The sequence below is a fragment of the Protopterus annectens genome, chromosome 3.part0 (assembly GCF_019279795.1).
Source record: "Protopterus annectens isolate FY-2018-M chromosome 3.part0, PAN1.0, whole genome shotgun sequence".
In the NCBI taxonomy this organism is placed as follows: Eukaryota; Metazoa; Chordata; order Ceratodontiformes; family Protopteridae; genus Protopterus; species Protopterus annectens.
The window spans coordinates 12,621,738-12,640,400 of NC_056731.1; the positions used below are offsets into that span (position 1 = coordinate 12,621,738).

The 18,663-nt window shown below is 43.2% G+C and overlaps 1 protein-coding gene across 1 annotated transcript in view; it reads right to left on the reverse strand.

The window, feature by feature from the left end:
- PDSS1 (decaprenyl diphosphate synthase subunit 1) overlaps positions 1 to 18,663 on the reverse strand; it is a 1,043,091-nt gene that overhangs the window by 658,324 nt on the left and 366,104 nt on the right. Inside the window, exon 4 of the mRNA XM_044064551.1 lies at positions 7,985 to 8,109. Within this exon, the coding sequence (XP_043920486.1) occupies positions 7,985 to 8,109 (125 nt within the window). The remainder of the gene's footprint in view (positions 1 to 7,984; positions 8,110 to 18,663) is intronic.

An 18,663-nucleotide genomic window follows, 5' to 3' on the forward strand; every position in this document is an offset into this window, starting at 1 on the left:
ATTTTGGTTTTTTGGGCTAAGCAGGTATCCCATGGTGCACTGCTCCATATCTTCAGATCTAGTTTGCTGCAATACTCATTCATACCCCCATGCATACACAACATCCAGATAAAAAAAGAATAAGCTAAAGTAAAGGGAACTCTGTAGATAAAAACCAAACCTCCAGATCCTCCACGAAGGGGGACAGTGGGAGGTTAAGTAAGAATGTGAGGCGAGATTGACTACGTACATCGAATGTTATGGTGAGTACATAACTTCTTGATGTTATGTAGTCCTATCTCGCCTACATTCTTCATCTCGGGTCCCGAGATGTTCCCTTTGGGCCCGACTGAAGAATCCCGAGTACCGAACCTCGAGGACGGAGCTGATGGGGTCGGAGCCGATGTCGGTACCGATGGAGCTGGAGGGGCCCTCGGAACCGGACTAGGAATATCACACAGCGCGGAACACTCCGGCTCCTAAGCCAGAGATGCATTCGGAGAAGGAATGATTGAAGCAGGGGCCGTGACAGGCTCCGGAGCCGAATGGGCCGGAGCCTAAATCAATTTTGCCAAAACCAGTGACTGGAGGAGCCTCTGGACCACCCTATCAGCATCCGCATCCGAAAAGGTCCTGGAGGATTTGGAGGACAGGGAGGGAGATCAAGATTTCCTCTGCCCTGAGGACAGTGGAGCCGAGGAGATCGATGCAATTTTTGCAACTTTCTCCGGAGGCTCCGAAGAAGCTGACAGAGCTGGAGATCTCTTTTTAGACATGGATGATTTAGACTTGGCACTGGGAGAAGAATCTAAGGCCTCTTCAAAAGAGGGTTTGAAGAGTCCCTTTAGGATCAACTTATTCTTTCTCTCTTGGAGCACTCTGGGACTGAACACATGGCAAAAGCTGCGGAACTCCTGCAGATGAATGGCTCCCAGGCAATAGACACAAATAGAATGCCCATCGGTGATGGACATTTTGTACCCACATTTTGAAACCAGAAGGTTTGTGCTCTTTGGAATCTTTAGACATATTCAAAAGAAACACCAAAAACGCAACCTAAGAGAAAATCTGACAGGAAAACTCACAGACACTCAACACCACAAAAACACGGGAATCAGTTAAAAGTGAAACAGTACACACACTCTGGAGAGACGCACTGAGACCAACTATGTCAAAAAAACCTCTAACTAAAATGGTTAATGGCTACAAGGGTTGGAGAACAGAAAATCAAACCTCTAATTTAAATGGTTTGACAAACAGACAGAACGAAAGGTAAGTACGCACCCTGGAGTTCTACAGAGCACATCCAATTGTCTTTTCCCAGAAAAGGAACAACCAACTGCAGTGTTACCATCTGGAACTTGGTCTTTTTTACTGATTAGTTTAATTTGCTGAGATCCAAAATGGGCCTCCAGTCCCCTGTTCGTTTTGGCACTAAAAAGAACCTAGAGTAAGTTCCGGATCCTATTTGGTCTGCGGGGACTCTTTGGATGACTTGTCTAGCAACTTTTGAAATTCTAGAGTTGCCTGATCCCTCTGACTGGGTGGAATGTCTGAGATGTTCTTTATGTTTGGGATGGGAAGGGAAAAGGGTATGGAGTAGCCTCTGGATATGATACTTTGTACCCACTTGTCTTTTATTATTTTCAGCCAAGCTTCTGGGTACAAAGATAATCGACCCCCGACTGCCTCCAGAGAAGGACAGATGGGCTTCCCTTCAGGAACACTGAAAGGGCCTACCACTGAAAGAAGCCCCATCAACCTGATTTTGCAGACCCCCTCTGCTGTATGGACAGCGTCTTCCAGTCGTACTTCTCCCTCTGCCCCTGGGGGAAGAGTGTGTCCTGAAAAACTGTCTGGGATTTTCAGAACCACATCTTTACTCCATTTTGTACAAGGTCTAGAAGGTATGGAAAAATGGACTCCTACAGCTGGGAGAGTTTACCCTTCTTGTTCACACCTGGTTAGTGTGTCCTTGACTTTCGGCCCAAACAAGGATGAGCCATGGAAAGGGGCATTAATAAAGGAAGATTTAAAAGGTTCCGCAAAGTCAAACAACTGCATCCAGGAATATCTCCTTAGGGAAATTCCTCAACCCACTGCTCTGCTCACTCCATCTGCTGCATAAGAAATTAACCTCATGGAGGAGTTGACCACAGAGTTTAAGGTGGAGAGCTGAGAGGAAACCTTGTCTGATACACCTGCAGCTACTGTACCTTGGAGAGCATCTCCTAGCTCCTTTAAGAGATCTCTTTGCAGCCTTGTAAAATGCATCAGATAATTCAGTGATCCGAGTGCAAAGGTCGCTGAAGAAAACATGTGCTTCCCCTATCTGTCCATTGTATGAGATGTCTTGTTCAGTGGATGGACAGACGAGGATATTTTCGAAAGTTAATTTTTGGTGGCTGCTGCCACCACCATAGCATCTAATCAGGAAATCTTTATCAGAAGTGGCTGTGATTAACTTATTTGGCCTCCATGGGACAGGTTCCACTGCATCTGGAGACTTCCATGCCTTTCTATAGTTCTATAAGTTCGTCGAAAGGTGGAGACACCCAAGTGGCTGAAGGGTGAGACGCAAAGGCCATCAGGTAAACAGACTCTTCATCAGAAGGGTTGATCGGCTTCCAGCCACCTCTCTGCTTAAGGATTTCTAGGATGTCTGCAAAGGAGACATCCACAGAGGGTGACTGTGGGGACCCTTCCGACTCATTGAGGTCTGTGTCAGAGGTGACAGACTCCTCTGGGGAGTCTAAATGCTTCCTCTTGCAGTCTCTCTTACATGGGACCTCTTCAGAAGGTTATTATGGAGAGGTTTCGGAAGAGAGGGGTTCACCCGATGAGGTACCTGGAGGCCTAGGGTCTCCCCTGGTCTGTGGATGGTGTGGTGCAGAGTTAGACACTGGTGCCTTAGGGAGAGGAATGTCAGAAGCTTTGAGTGGAGCTGTCTCAGGAGACAGCACTTTCCTCATCAGCTCGAAAGCCCTGCTCCACTGATCCTAAGATACCTCTGGCTTCAAAGAGCCAGAAGAGATACCCAGAACCAAGGGGGCTGGGTCCAAAGCTGTTGTAGGACCGGAGCTCATCTGCGAGGTAAAGTTTGGATCTGACAAATGTCTGATCTGACTCCCCTCTCCAGACCCGACCAGAGAGCATTGGCTCCTAGACTCCTAGGACAGAATTGAGGATGTTGGAGCAGACATCAGGTTCAAAATTCCAAGGATGTTTCTTAGCACAGATGGTTCCACAACAATCGGTTCCAGGCATTCCGTCTCCGAGGTCGCTCGGAGGAGGAATCGATGTCGACGGGGATGTCTTGGCTGGCTCCAAATCCCTCTGGGATGGAGCGGAGAGGAGTTTGGCCAGCACCGGTTATCCTTAGAAGTCTACACATCACCCAATTCACATCATAGTCTGAAAGACTCCTGGAGGACTTGGAGGAAAGAGTAGGAGATCCAATTGTTTGCAAAATACGGGACCTTAGAACAGGAGTAACTACTCCAATTCCGGGGACCGGCTCCATAGTTCGAACTCCACTGGCACCAAAACAGCTGACACCGATGAAGGAGATTTTGCAGGTCCAGCAGTCTTCCAAGCCAAGGATATCACTTTACTTAATTTTTTTGCTCGCTCCAAATGTCCTGAAGAGGGAGATGACCTCTTGGTGGATTTGTCAGATTTTGTAGATGGTGATTTAGATGATTTTGAAGTACCTGGACCTTTTTCTATAACTTCTTGGAAGGGGGGACTTCAACAAGCCCCTCACGATCAATTTATTTTTTCTTTCAAGCAGTACTCTGGAGTTGAAAGAATGGCATATTGAACATGGTTCCTGTAAATGCACTGCTCCCTGGCAGTAGACACAAACCGTATGGGCCTCTGTTAAAGACATCTTTTGACTGCATTTACCAATTTTTTTGAAGCCAGAAGGCTTAGATTCCTTATGTTCCTTGGACATATTCAAAAATCATAGTCCACCACAACTAGAGTAAGTTAACAGCAACAACAAACTTAACACTATATCAAAACACACTATGAAATGGCAATATATATATATATATATATATATATATTAATATATATATATATTTTTTTTTATAGAGAACTCTTCAACAAACAAGAGCAGTTTTCTAAGGTAAATGAATGTGCTCTATAAACAAGGAAGGGGAAGAAATGAGAAAGCCCTCTAACTTAAACGGACTGACACTTTTTTTTTTAAACTATTTATCAATTCTAAATATAAACAGCAGAAAGCCCTCTAACTAAAAATGAACTTATAGGATAGAAATTTTAAACCAGGATAGGGGATCAACAAAGGCCTAAAGCGAAAAACACAGCAACAAACTTTCCTAAACTGACTAGAAAGGTAAGGAAACACAAATCACTAAATTTACAATAGGGAAAAGACATTTCTCAAATAATAATGGAAACACTTGATCTGTTTAGTGGCAAACGAGATCTGGGGAGCTTCACTAGAGCATGATGGGATAGGGGTACAGCCATGAGGCAGTGGAAGACCTCGAGTTTTAGTATACGACCGAGTCGGAAGCAAGGATCAGTTCCGAACTCAACCAGTAAAAATGACAGCAAGATAGGACAATATAACATTAACAGGTTTTGCAATGGCATGAATTTTCTGAAATGTATGAAGTCAAACTCAAATGTCTATCATTTTCTGTCTTCAGCTCTCAATGACTTGCCAGAAAAAACACAATTTTATTTATATATTTATCGCATTTGTTAACCAGGAAAGTCCGCTGGGCCTGAAATGAGCCCATTTTCAGTGGAAGCCCGGGGAGAAAAACTCCACAAAGGTACATACAAAGAGAATATAATCACATAATCACATAGAAAAAAATCATACAGTACAATTACATTGCATGAAACTGGTAACAGAAGCAATGGTGCAAAAAAAATACAATTATTGAGATATAAAAATCATACAGTACAATTACCTTGCATGAATCTGGTAAATAGAAGCTATGGTGTAAGAAAAAAATACAATCATTGACATACAGAAATAATGGCTGACAGACATATTTTAGTGAAGGTGTTAGTGAATGATATTTACAATGGTGCATAGAATCTATTCAAGTTCACATGGAAGTAATATAACTGGAGGTGTAGAGCTGAGGGAAGATTAAATACAGACTAAATACAGAAGGAGATATAAGTGCATCGGATGGATAGGACCAGTGAAAGTGTCAGGGAAGCATTAAGTAGGCAGAGTGAAGGAATGATGTGATAGAAGTATAGCACTGGGAGGAGAAATCAGGAATCAGGCTTGCGTGTTTGGGGACAGGAGCATAGCCATTTATGGGAGAGATGTAGTTTGAGGGATGTTTTAAAGGAGGTCAGGTTGCTGATTGCTCTGAGTGATGGGAGAGCTTATTCCATGCCTTAGAGACATAGTAGGAATACAACATTTGGCGGGCTGACAGCTTGGGTTTCTCTACTGATAGTAATATTTTGTTTTCGGACCTAAAGATGGTACATGGTCAGTATGGAAGAGAGAGAATGGCAGGTTTCTGGGTGGTAGCTGACCTTGTGGGCTGTAGTTAATTGTAAGAATGTGAGACAGTGTTGGGATTCTAGCCAATTTAGTTGATGCAGACAGGAACAGAGATGGGTAGAATACTTAGCATTTGTGGCAGATTTGGTGACTTTGCTATAGCAAGTCTAATTTTCTTCACAAGGAGGACTGTAGATTTGTAAGGATAGGAGTGCCATATAGAAGTGTTGGAAGCAGGAGGGGATGAGGCCGGAGCCTTTTTTGCGGTGAGACTGAGAAAACCGTTGTGTCTATACAGGGCACCTAGTTTCTGATTTTTTTTTTTACGTTACTGTAGATGTGAAGGTCGAATGTTAATTTGTCATCAATGATGACTCCTTGTAATTTGGTGCTGGGGACAACTTCAATAATGGTGTTATTTTGGAAGCGAATGGTGAATAGTGACTTGTTAACAGAGTTGAATTTTGTGGGGGTAAATATTAAAAGATTTGTTTTATTAGAGTCAAGAGTGAGATGGTTCTAGCACATCCAGGTTTCCATGGAGGTAAATGCTTCTTGGGTGAGATCCTGTAGAGTGGAGGCAGATTTAGCAGAGCAGATGATAGATGAGTCACCTGCATATTGGATGACAGAGGAATGAAAGTTATTGACAAATATGCTGAATAAGAGGGGTCTCAGTATTGATCCTTGGGGGCCACCAGTATTTGTGGTTATGAAAGGGGAGGAAATGTGTAGCCATTTAGTAGATTGCTGCCTGTTACTGAGACAGTTATTAAACTACTGTATGGTAGTGGAGATAGCTCGAGATTAGCGAGTTTATTAAGCAGGAGGGAGTGTGATATAGTGTTAAATGCCTTTGAAAGATCTAGGAATAATGCTGAGACTAAGCATCCAGCATCTGAAAATGTTTATTGTGTCAAGGAAGGAAATGAGGGCAGTGTTAGTACTATGTCCTGGGCTAAAGCCATGTTGTGTGGGAGAGAGGATTTAGTGTTGTATCAGGTGACCGAGGAGCTGAGTAGGAATACATTTCTCTAGAACTTTTGAGATTGGGGAGAGAATGGCAACGGGGGAGTAATTTGAGATGTCGGAGTTATTGCCGCCTTTGTGAAGTGGTAGAATAAATGCTTTTTTCCGTATATCAGGTATGCAGGATTCCTGAATGGATCTGTTTAGGAGGATGCTGACGAGATATGCAATGGAGGGGGCTGAGAGTTGTAAGTATTCTGCAGGTAAATTATCAGGGGCGTTGGTACAGGGTTTGAGTTTGTGAAGAAGTCTTTTGATAGTGGAGGTGAGAATGGGTGTCTGTGTGAAAGAAGGTAGAGGATTTGTAGGGGAGTGCAAGGGTGGAGTACCTGGGGAGTTGGCATTAGTAGGTGGGAAGGTGGTGGAAAGTTTTTTTTATGGTGTTGATGAAGTAAGTGTTAAAGAGGGAGGCTATGCTATATCAGATGGAGTTTTTCCTTAGTTTGGAAATAGATTGCTGTTTTATGAGAAACAGATCAAAATATGAGGCAAAAATCTGGATATTCTGCAAAAATCTGTACAGTTGAGAGGTATGATACACATTACTTTAACTATCTGATAGCACTGCCTTCTATGAACTCACATTTTTAAAGTAACTTCACTTTCTTAACCCAAATTTAGCAATGCAAAATACATTGCCAGGAAAATGGCAAAGACATCCACAGCTCAATTATAAAAAGGAAAACAGCATCAATAACTGCAAAATGCTGACTGAATTAGTGCCCTTCAGAAAAACACTGTACATGCACAGTGTTCCACTGGGTATGAAGTGCGTGAGAAAATGTCGCTAAAGTCCTACAACATATAAAAATGAAAAGGAACAGAACATCAGTTAAAACTGGCAATAGATACATGTACTTTAAAAAGTGTCTGGCATAATAAGAGAATGCATTACTGACAAGGGGAATTGACTAATGGGCCCATCACAACTGTCCAGATATTCATATGCAACCAACACCTTACAGCACCCCTATGCTTATGCTTTTCTGTTCCCTACTACCGTCAGTATGCCCCACCTCATGTTGACTGGAGATGCAGTTCACCATCCTCTCTGAGGGAAGATCCACAGATAAAAAACTTGTCCCACAAAGTAATTTATTTTATATCTTGGTCCTTAATCTTCCAGCATGCTGTCTTCTGCAATAGTTTTTATCTTTTGCTTTACCTTTAATCTCACACACACACACACTTTTAAGATTGTAAACAGAAAAGTTGTTTGTTTACCCATTTCATCTTAAAGCAGTAATTGTTCGAGGGCACAAATCTACAAAATCAAAATTTAGCATCCTGACTCATTTGATAATATGTACCAAACATCCCCACTACCATATGCAGGCCTAATATCAGTTATCAGGTATAGGCTCCAGAACTGGTCACAAAGTTTGAAAAAGAAGGCTAACATAGCAGGGCATAACTGAACCAACAGCAGTTCCACACTTCTTCAGCAAATGGTTAGCAACCCACCTGTTATCATTTTCATTGCATGCTCGGGCCATAAGCATCACAATCATTGGACGAAAGGCCTTCCCTCCTTTATTAAAGTAGTATTCACACATTTCCTTAAGTTCAGTCACTGAAGGCGGTAATTCCTAAAGAAAAAAAAGTATGCCATACTGAAACCAATATACTACGAGAAGTCTGTTTATGTTAATGTACACTCAAAAGGTAAGAAATGGCAAGCAGACATTCATTCTACTGACACCGATATCTTTTTTTGTACATACATAAAGGCATCCTTACTCCTCCTCAGTCTCTTCAAATCACAAGTGGTTTTCCTAGTCCTCTAATCTTATTATGCAGTTTCATTCTATTTATGTTTCTCTCCTAATACTTCCAATTGCCACCTTTGCAGAAAATTTTTGCAAACTTTAAGGATGAGGAAAAGTACAACAGTGTAACAAGCAAAATCTTCAAGGAAGATAATTACTGTAGCACAATTTAGCACACTTGGTCATCTAATCTCTGTCCTTTTGGGATCCTACCAGATCCTTCCGAAGTCAAGTATTCTCTTATAAGAACAAACATCCATCAATTTTATATAAATATATATATATATATATATATATATATATATATATATATATATATATATATATATATATATATCTTTACTTGGTAAATGGGACTGCAACCTGTAACATGCAAAATATAAGTACATCTTGCCCTGTGTCTGGGTTGTGAAGCTTTCTATGTGGGTAAAACTAACTGTACACTGAAGGATGGAATATGCAATTACATATATGTTATAAGGAGACAACTTCAAACTAATGCCTTGTTTATACACTTAGATATTGCAGGTGAAGGACACTGTTTTACTTTTATGAGCATTGAGATAGTATACCAATCGGATAGAGAAGGTGATTTAGTAACTAAAATGGAAAATTTGAAACACAAATGGATTAATGAACTGCATGTTGATACAATATCTGGTTTAAATGAAGCAATAAACTTGGAACCTGCTTTGAAATGACTAAAACAGAAGTGTAAACGATACTCTCTCTCTCTAAATGTGAGTGTGTTGTCATTTGGACATGTGACCCTGAAAACTTTTAAACTGCAGCATTTGAATTTGTTTGTACTAGGCCTGATGAAGCAATTTGTGAAAACTTTTTAGCTTGTCTTTATTAAAGTTATTTGATCAAGAATGCAAATCCATGTTTTTTGAAGCCATTCTTGTTCCATTTTTTGCATTTTGGGTCTTGCTACACATTTACTTGCTGGAGCTCTTCTGTTTTTGTGTGTGCACTGCTTTTTTTTGTGTAGTACTTTCTTCATGGGTGGCATCATGACAGGATACCCCTGCAAATGGCAGTGTGACAAAAAAAAAACCTGGTTCTTGATATTACAAGTTTGAAATATTTAACAAAAGTACACTTTGTTGACCATGACGTTGCAGCACAAGTGTCATCTAGAGAAGAAAACTTGAAAAAGGTCACGGAAGTAGAAATTGACCTTGTGAAATGTGCCTTTGGTTTGGCACCAAGGTGTTTGTATTATCTTTGTATGTTCTGTAAACAACAATCAGACAGCCATTTGGATACATTACTTCCTAGTCTTGTTGAGGAAAAGGATACAAAGAGAGCTGGTTGTCTTTACATAAAGGTTTTGTCTTGTGAAAGCAGAAACATAGTTGTCTGTGAACAACCAGAGTAGGTAGCCTATATGTAAGTTGTACTCTCCTTTGTTACTGTAACTAGGTAAAAAAAACTGGTAGATGAACTGTTTGGTTCAGTGCTGTCTCAGAAGAAATTTTTAGGAACAAAAGGAGGGTATGGCCTTAGAAAGAATCTGTCCTTATGTAAGAGTAGATATCAAGGCATGAAGCTCAGATTTTTGCATTAATGGGGTAACCGCCACCAGCAGTAAAGTCTTCCAGGAAAAGTGCTTTAGAGTACAATTAGAAGCATGATCAAACACAGACTGAGTGACAGCACAAGAGGCTGCAATACAAAGTTTAAGTCGGGGGGGGGGGGGCAACCTTGATGGGTAGTCTAAGGAGAAATGTGTTTATTAAAAAGGCTTTTCAAATCTTTCGAGAAGCCAAAGACATTGAACTGAATGAAGCCTTGGTGAAATACGAAACAGCTGTGAACTTAACCTTAATAGCTTAAACAGCTGGAACCGCAGTAAAAAAAAAAAGTAGCCAAGACTTGCAATATTGATGGAATGGGTGCTAAGATGGGTGTCTAGAAGGTCTCCTCAAATGAAAAACCACTTTCATTTCCCCCTGTACAGTTGTCTCAAAGTATTTATCAGAGGCAAACAGATTCTGAACTGCTGTGATAGATGGGGTAGGACTATTAGCTATCACTGAAAAATGGAGAAATCGTGTTGCCAGTTGGGCGAAGTTAATGTCTGGGTAAGGTCGGTTGGGCGTGTGATATAGCACATCCAGCTGAGGATCAAGCAACAATGGAGATTGCATTGAGGCCAGAGCACTGGGCACCAAACCTGCCTTGGCCAAAAAGATGCTGAGAGAATAACTTTTGCCTTACACTGAGAGGCTTTCTACAGAAATTGTCATGTGTGAAAGAGAAAAGGCATACAGTACACCAGGTGGCCAATGGATGGAACAGAATGTCCCTTGATCTCTATCCCTCTAAAGGGATGACAGCAAAGTAACTGTTGCATTTAGTTCTGGCTATAGAGGCAAACAGGTAGCAGCAAGACTGACCCCAGCAGTAAGATTTTATTTGCTACTGCAAGGGGTGAGGGAACACTTATAAGGCATCATGATGCACGCATTCAGTCTGTCAGCTAAAAGGCTTGTCCAGCCAGGAATATACACTGCTATCAGACAATGCTACGAAGACATGGCCCAATGACACACACTCACAGCCTCTTGTTATAGGGGTTATAATCGGGCTCCTCCTTGAATGTTTATGTACCTCACAACAGGTGGTGTTATGTACTGAAATCATATCCTGGAGAAGGAAGTCCTGTAGTGCCTGCAACGTTAGGAGTACTGTCCTTATTTATAGCATACTGATGTGAAGGCAAACCTCTTGATATGACCATGTTCCATGTTCTGTCCTTCTTTTTCAACCCCCCTCAAGGAAGAGGCATCCATGGTAACTGCGGCTGACAGGAGAGGTAGAACAAAGGGGCAGCCTTCTTGTACTGAATCCACTACTGAATTTAGATGTGTTTTGCTAACTGATAACTGGATAGGAAGATGAAGGGGATTTGTTCTATTTGGCATCTACTCTTTCTGAAGTAAAGCCAATACCAAAGGGTGCCGACTAAGTTTGCAGATAACTGCAAGCTAGGAACAGGCATTGAATACCCAAATGACTTAGCCATCCTGCAGGAAAGTTTGTCCCAAATAACTAACTGGTGCCAAAATCATGGACCAAAACTAATTGCCAAAAAGTACATTATCATTTCCTTTGGGAAGTCATCTATCCCAGGGAGCTACCACATTAACAATGCACTCATAAGACATGACCCAGTTGTTCGGGATTTGGGAACTTATCTGGGCAGTGACCTAACTTTTCATCAACATTTATCCACTGTTGTAAGAAAGTTCTTCTATACAGTGTCAAGATTTAGGGATATAATTTCCCCCTGTACTCAGCCCTCATTAGGGCAATCAATGAATACAAGACACACACAAAAACTGGAACACCCACAGAGACACCTTACTAAAAAGATACAAGGCCTAAAAGCTCTGTCACTATACTCGATATCCTACAGGCTGCTAAGAGATAACCTGTGGCTGGCATACAAGGCATCCCATGACCCATTAATGATGTATTTACTGCACAACAGCAAATAAAATGGCACTAGATCCATAGACTGAATATTTCCAAACCTCTTCTGCAACATCAACATAACAGTTTGGAGGGAAAAGTATATTTTGCAGAGGATGCTTCTACTATGGAACAGACTCCCCAGCCACAAAGTTATTCCTGTCCATTTTCAAGCACAACTTAGATCTGTTGATGGGAAACAGAAAATTTACTCCAAGACTGCCCACTGTACTACTAATGGACAGATGTAGCTCCTAAACACTTTATCCCATGTATGGGTCTCATCAAATTATCTATGGTATGATCCCAGTTACTCTTATTAGGAGTAATATACAACTATAGACCATTGGACATATAAGGCCAATCTCTAACCAAATAGGATAGGTTAATTCACACACAAAATGAAAAAGTGGCTAGGCTTAAAATGGCCCACAAGGGCAGCTAGCCTAGTACTTACTTATGAACCTATGGATGAGAAGACTGGGACTACTGCATGCTGCGTGACCACTGGAGTACTCTCACATGATACCTGTTATGAGGAACCAGCATAATGGCTGCTGCCATTGTGCCTAATGCTTGAAGTACTAGGGAGGCTGGTGGGGGGGGGGGGGTCTTGCTGAATAAAGTCTACAACATACAGCTTGAAAGACAGAGATATTTGTGCTGAAGTCTTGCGATTCTTGTTGTAGACTCAAAATGGCAGCCAATGCAATCTAATGCCTGGGTTGGTCTCAGGATTTTTTAATACAGAGTTACCCAAGGACAAACACAAATGGAGCAAGTAATCTTTTGCTAATATATGGGATTCTTTTATAGTTGCAGCATGGAGCCAGTCATACAGTTATGAGCACAAGTGGAACCATTTCAATCTGAAGTGGCCTGTGACTACCACCTTTCACTTGGTGAACATGCAAGGGGGCTGTGGTGAGACCAGTAATGACGGTCTCCCAACTGGAAAATGAGATGTCTTCTGGAGGTTTAATTTCTCCAAGTGTTTTGGGTTTCTAATACTATGACAGGAAAGAAGCCCATTCCCAAGTCAGGGTAATATTAGAGTTCATGGAATAAGTACCATTTCATTATTTGATGGTGACCAAAAGTGCTCTTCTCAGCACCCACAATGAGCCCAGAATTGCCTTCTTCTGCAGTTCATACAGGTTACAAGTATTGGGAGCATATTTAAGAACAAATGTTGTTGTTGTTGTGTCTTTCGGCTTTTCCCGGTTAGGGGTCACCACAGCGGAACTCCGGTCCGCTAATGATTGGCAGTTGATTTTTACATGCTGAGTTGCCAGCCCTAATGCACAACCTTCAACGAAGGTACACGCATTCACGCATGTCTCCACGCAGAAGACGCTCTAGCTGAGAGTTGAACCGGACAGCGTCTTACTGTGAGACGACAGTAAATTCTTTTTTTATTAGTCAAGTTGTTTCTACTACTTTTGGAACTGTCTGGGTATCTTGTTTCTTACTGCAAATCCTGGAACTTCATGACTTTGTCTCTTTCTGCCCATAAGACACTAATCACTCTGTATATCAATTTCAATGATCAATGATACTTTTGTGTTTTTCATGGACTTCTATATCTTTTTTTCTTGTATTTTTAAACTGTTGGTAATGGGTAAACTCATGTGATATAAACTTCATCAATCTCTATAATGCTTTGTTATTTGCGTTTCAAATGCTTCTCATCTACTTTTATATTATAGTTTTTGCACAATCACAATGCAACAGTCTTGTCATATTACACTAAACTCTCAGGTAACCGGAACTCAAGCAACTGGCACTCTCAAGCAACCAGAAAAAAAACTCAAACAAATACAGTACAATTTTCATGCATTGCACTTCCTGCTTTGCCCCCACAGAAACATACCTTACGTTTTTAGAGTTTTAAAAAGAAAGATAAGAATAAATTCCCTCTCCCCCCCAACACGAGAACAAGTCAAACCAAACAAATAGTATAGGGTACAGTATTTGTCAGGCCTATTTTTAATAGTAACTCTCAAGCAACCAGAAAAAAGAAGTTATGTCTTACCATAACGTTCCATCTGAGTTGTTGATCTTCCAGTCATCACTGATGGGTCCAGTTCCGAGCCCTCGGAACAGAGTCAGCCTTATACCTAGCTTGCGTACACCAAAAACTTTCAATCTAAGTTGCTACCCACAATGTCCTTTGCTCAGATACCTCAGATCGAGTTTGCATGCAACATATAGAGAAAGAATAAGCCAGAGGCCATCTTTGCACAGAAACCCTAATACACCACAAAGACCCAGAAGATCAGCTAGGAACCTTAGGAGGGGGGCAGTGCGAGGGTGTGATGACTGGAAGAAGATCAACAACTCAAATGGAACATTATGGTATAACTTCTTTATCTGAAGTGGTTAATCTTCTTCCTATTCATCACTGATGGGACAGAGACCCCAGCTACTTGGAGAACCTGGGTGGCTCTTATGGAAGAACATTTCTGAGAACCACTGAGCCAAAGGCCATACTTCCCCTGGAGATCAGATGCAATTTGTAATGCTTGATAAAGTGTGGAGCTTAGCCCAAATGGCAGCTGCACAAATGTCATACATGGAGGACCTAGAGTGGAAGGCAACAATGCTGCAATAGCCCTAGTTGACTGAGCTTTGATTTGGCCTGGCTTAGATTCCTCCATAAGTGAATATGTGAAGGCATTGCAATCCCCGAGCCATTCAGACAAAGTAACCTTTGATACTGCACCTCCCATTCTAGGTCCCGCAAAAGAAACGTAAAGCTGGTCTGACTTCCGGAATGATTTAGTTCTGTCCAGATAAAAGCGTAATTGTCTATGAACATCCAGGGAATGTAGGCAGTCTTCTCCCTTGTTAGAGTAATTTGGGAAAAACACAGGGAGCTCAATGGACTGGTTAACTGAAAAATCAGAAACCACTTTGGACAGGAAGGATGGGTTAGTTCGAAGTGATACAATGTCCTTATGAAAGATCAGATAAGGGCTCTTGATACATAATGCTTGTAAATCCGAAATTCAACTTGCTGAAGTTATAGCCACCAGGAATAAGGCTTTCCAAGATAAGAATTTTAGAACACAGGCGGCAGCTGGCTCAAACGGGGGCAAACAGAGAGCCTGCAGAACCCAGGACAAATTCCATGCCCCCACCAGCTGTCTGCTGGGAGGCCTACTATAAAAAATACCCTTGAGGAAGGTCTTGGAAAGATGAGAGGAGATACGTGGTACTCCTTCAGACCCATCATGGAAGTTGGATATAGCCGCTAGATGGACTCAGATAGTAGAAGCCGAGGCACCTTTGTTGAACAGCTCAGCCAAATAATGAAGAATAGGGGCTAAGAACGGGTATAGCTCCTGGTTACATGACCAAATAGAGAATCTTTTCCATTTATCCTTGTAATGTTTTCTGGTGGATGGCTTATGAGAAGGCAAAATAATATCCCGGACAGATGAAGAAAGGGTTACTTGCCTGGCAACTAACAGAAGTGGAGAAACCAAGCTGTCAGCTTGAGGGTGGACAGATTCGGAGGAGTCAGACCTAGTCGATGAGAAATTAGGTCCTGACGAGTGTCCAGGATCCAAGGAGGTCTTAACAGATGAGGTCGAAAGAAAGGAACCACACTTGACGAGGCCAAAACGGAGCAATGAGGATCACTTTGCTTCTCAACTGAATAGCCTTCCGCAGAACGAGGAGGATCAGAGGAATCGGAGGGTAAGCATAAAGGAAACCCATGGGCCAATCGTGGACTAGAGTGTGTCTCTTGGTGACTCCCCGAGAGGAGGAAAGAGGGCAAAGTAGCTGCTGCATTTTGCATTTGAAGAGGAGGCGAAAAGGTCGCAGCATGGCTGGCCCCAGCGACTGAAAATTTCTGTTGCCACACTCTGGTTGAGAGACCACACGTGAGGATGAAGTATGCATCTGCTCAGTCTGTCCGCAATCACATTGGAGCTCCTCGGGATGTACGTTGCGATCAGAAAGTGTTTGGAAGCTATCGCCCACTACCAGATTCTCATGGCTTCGCGACAAAGAGGGTAAGACTTGGTCCCTCCCTGTTTGTTTATGTACCAGACCACGGATATATTGTCCGACTGGACATTAATCGTTCCGGGCGGAAGAAGCGGATGAAAAGCTTGCAACATCAACAGCACCGCTCTTAACTCCAGGACATCAATATGCAAATTGACCTCTACATCGGACCACATGCCTTGGACTGACTTTCCCTGGAAGTGGCACCTCCACCCCATCGGGGAAGCATCTGTGGTCAATGTGGCACTAGGATGTGGAACCTGGAAGGAACGACACCAAAGATTTTCATCTGTACGCATCCACCAGAGGAGATCTTGTTTCCAAATGTTGGTGATTCATAGGTTCATATATTAGTAATAAGCTAACTGCCCTTATGAGCCATTTTAAGCCTAGCCAATTATCCCTTGTGAGACTCGAATACTGCACCTTGTGCTTGTAAGGCAAACAACGTAACCATTAAGCCACCCTTTGAGCTCAGGGAGTGGCTTAATGGTGGCAGTGGGTATCCACTGGGCCTGAAGGAGTCATTGGAGTAATCTCATGTGAAGTCTGACTAAGGGGACTATGGGGATGGCTGCGGCCATAGATCCTAAGGCTTGAAGAATCTCACTTGCAGATACCTTGCTTTGGCAGAGTATGACCTGAACTTGTGCCCTGAGTCTCTGAAGTCTGTGGGGAGGAAGAGAGATTAGGCTTGACTGGGTGTAGAATACTGCCCCTATGAATTCTAGTTGTTGTGATGGTTGAAGGTTTAATTTCTGCCAGTGTATGGTGATGCCTAATGACTCCATTAGAGCCAAAGTGTAGTGGAGGGCCCTGACCAGAAGATGCTTGGTGGGGGTGGAGAGGAGCCAATCATCTAGATATGGAAAAACCTGGAATCTCTGAAGTCTCAGATGAGCTGTTACCACTGTAAGACATTTTGTGAACACTCTGGGTGCCATTGAGAGACCAAAAGGCAGGGGTCTGAATTGGTAGCGACTGGCTCCCAGCCAGAAGCGAAGGAGGCTCCTGGAATGCTTGTCCATCTTGATATGGTAATAAGCATCCTGGAGATCTAATGAGCACATCCACACACCCTCCTGCAGATAGGGGAGGATGGATTGAATCGTGACCATGCGGAACTTGGTCTGAACTACTGATTTGTTTAGATGACTGAGATCCAGAATAGGCCTCCAGTCCCCTGTTTTCTTTGGCACCAAAAAAAATCTTGAGTAGAACCCTGATCCGCACTGATCTGAGGGGACCTTTCGGATGGCTCGTTTTTGAAGTAGCTTTTGTATCTTGGAAGCTGCCTCCTCCCTTTGACTGGATGGAACATTGGGAAGGGATTTCGGAGGTCTGGGATAGGATATTAGTGGAATATGGTAGCCTCTGGTAATGATTCTCTGCACTCACTGATCGTTCGTAATGGATAGCCAGGCATCTTGGTTCAGAGAGAAATGTGCCCCGACTGCTTCCAGAGGAAAGCAATCAGGCAGTGCCTCAGGAGCGCAGATATGGTCTACCTGAGAAGGAATCTCTGGAGCCCTGGTTCTGGGGACCCCCTCTGCCCGGAAAGGGACGTCTTCCATTATTGGAACCCCCTCTGCCTCTGGAGGAGTCCTCACCAAATGCATCTCAGAAAGGACCTTGAGACTTCTTGTGCCACATCTTTCCGCTCTTCTGATTCCTGGAGAATGAATGCTGAGGTTTGGAAAAGTGTAGGCCAATGGCAGACAAGGTCTTCCAGTCCTGCTCGCATCTGGCTAGTGTACCCTTGACCTTCGCACCAAACAGAGTCAAAGGCTCGATAGGGGCATTTAGAAAGGAAGACTTGAAGGAGTCCGCGAGGTCACAAATGCACATCCAGGCATGACGTCTCATGACTACACCTGCACCTGCAGCTCTAGCTGCTCCTTCCATAGCATTTGACAGCAAACTCATGGACAAATTAGACATGGATTCTAGGGTGGCAAGTTGGGAAGCAACCTTCTCTTGTGCTCCATCTGATACTTGACCCACGAAGGTTTCAGAGAGTTTGGAGATGAGATCTCTCTGGAGCCTTGTAAAATGTGCCATAAAGTTCACAGACCTAACCACGAAGGTCACTGATGCAAAGACTCGCTTCCCTAACCTGTCCACTGCCCAGGACTCTCTGTTGGGCGGGTGAACAGCAGGACTCTCTTCTGGAATGTCCTTTTTCATGGCAGCCGCCACCACCATAGTGTCCACTGGCAAGTCTCTGGACCAATGGGGTTGATCCTCTGGAGGGGAGAGTACTTTGTCTGATCTCCTGGGGATGGCCTCAACGGAGTCGGGGTTCTTCCAAGCCCATTGCAAGATGGGTTTAACCAGCTCATCGGCAGGGGGTTCACCCAAGAAGTAGAGGGCCGAGAGTGAAAGGCCTGCAGGAATACGGATTCCTCTGAGGAAGGGCTTGAGGACTTCCAGTCATCCCTCTGTTTCAAGATTTCCATGATGTCCCCGAAGAAAAACATCATCAGGGGCGACTGTGGGGACCCTTCCCCATCATCGTAGTCCGTATCCTCTGTGAGTGACTCCTCCGGGGAGTCCGTGTGCTTCCTCTTAAACACCCGTTTCCAAGGGGGTTCTTCGGTGGGAACATCCGAAGAAGACTCGGAAAGTGAAATGCCCTGGACAGGGGTCTCCTGGGCCTTGCGCTCTCGGAGTCCTGGGTGGGTGGTCTTTGACAGCTGTGGCTCAAAGGGAACTGGGGGAATAACCAACTGTGAAGGATTGCTGGCAACAAAAGCCCTCTCCATCATCCGGAAAGCAGGCCTGCCCTAACAGGAATGGGAGCCCGGAACCGAAGAAGACAAAATCAGAACGGGGGTCACACCTCGCTCCAGATGGTCTGCCCCCCAGGGA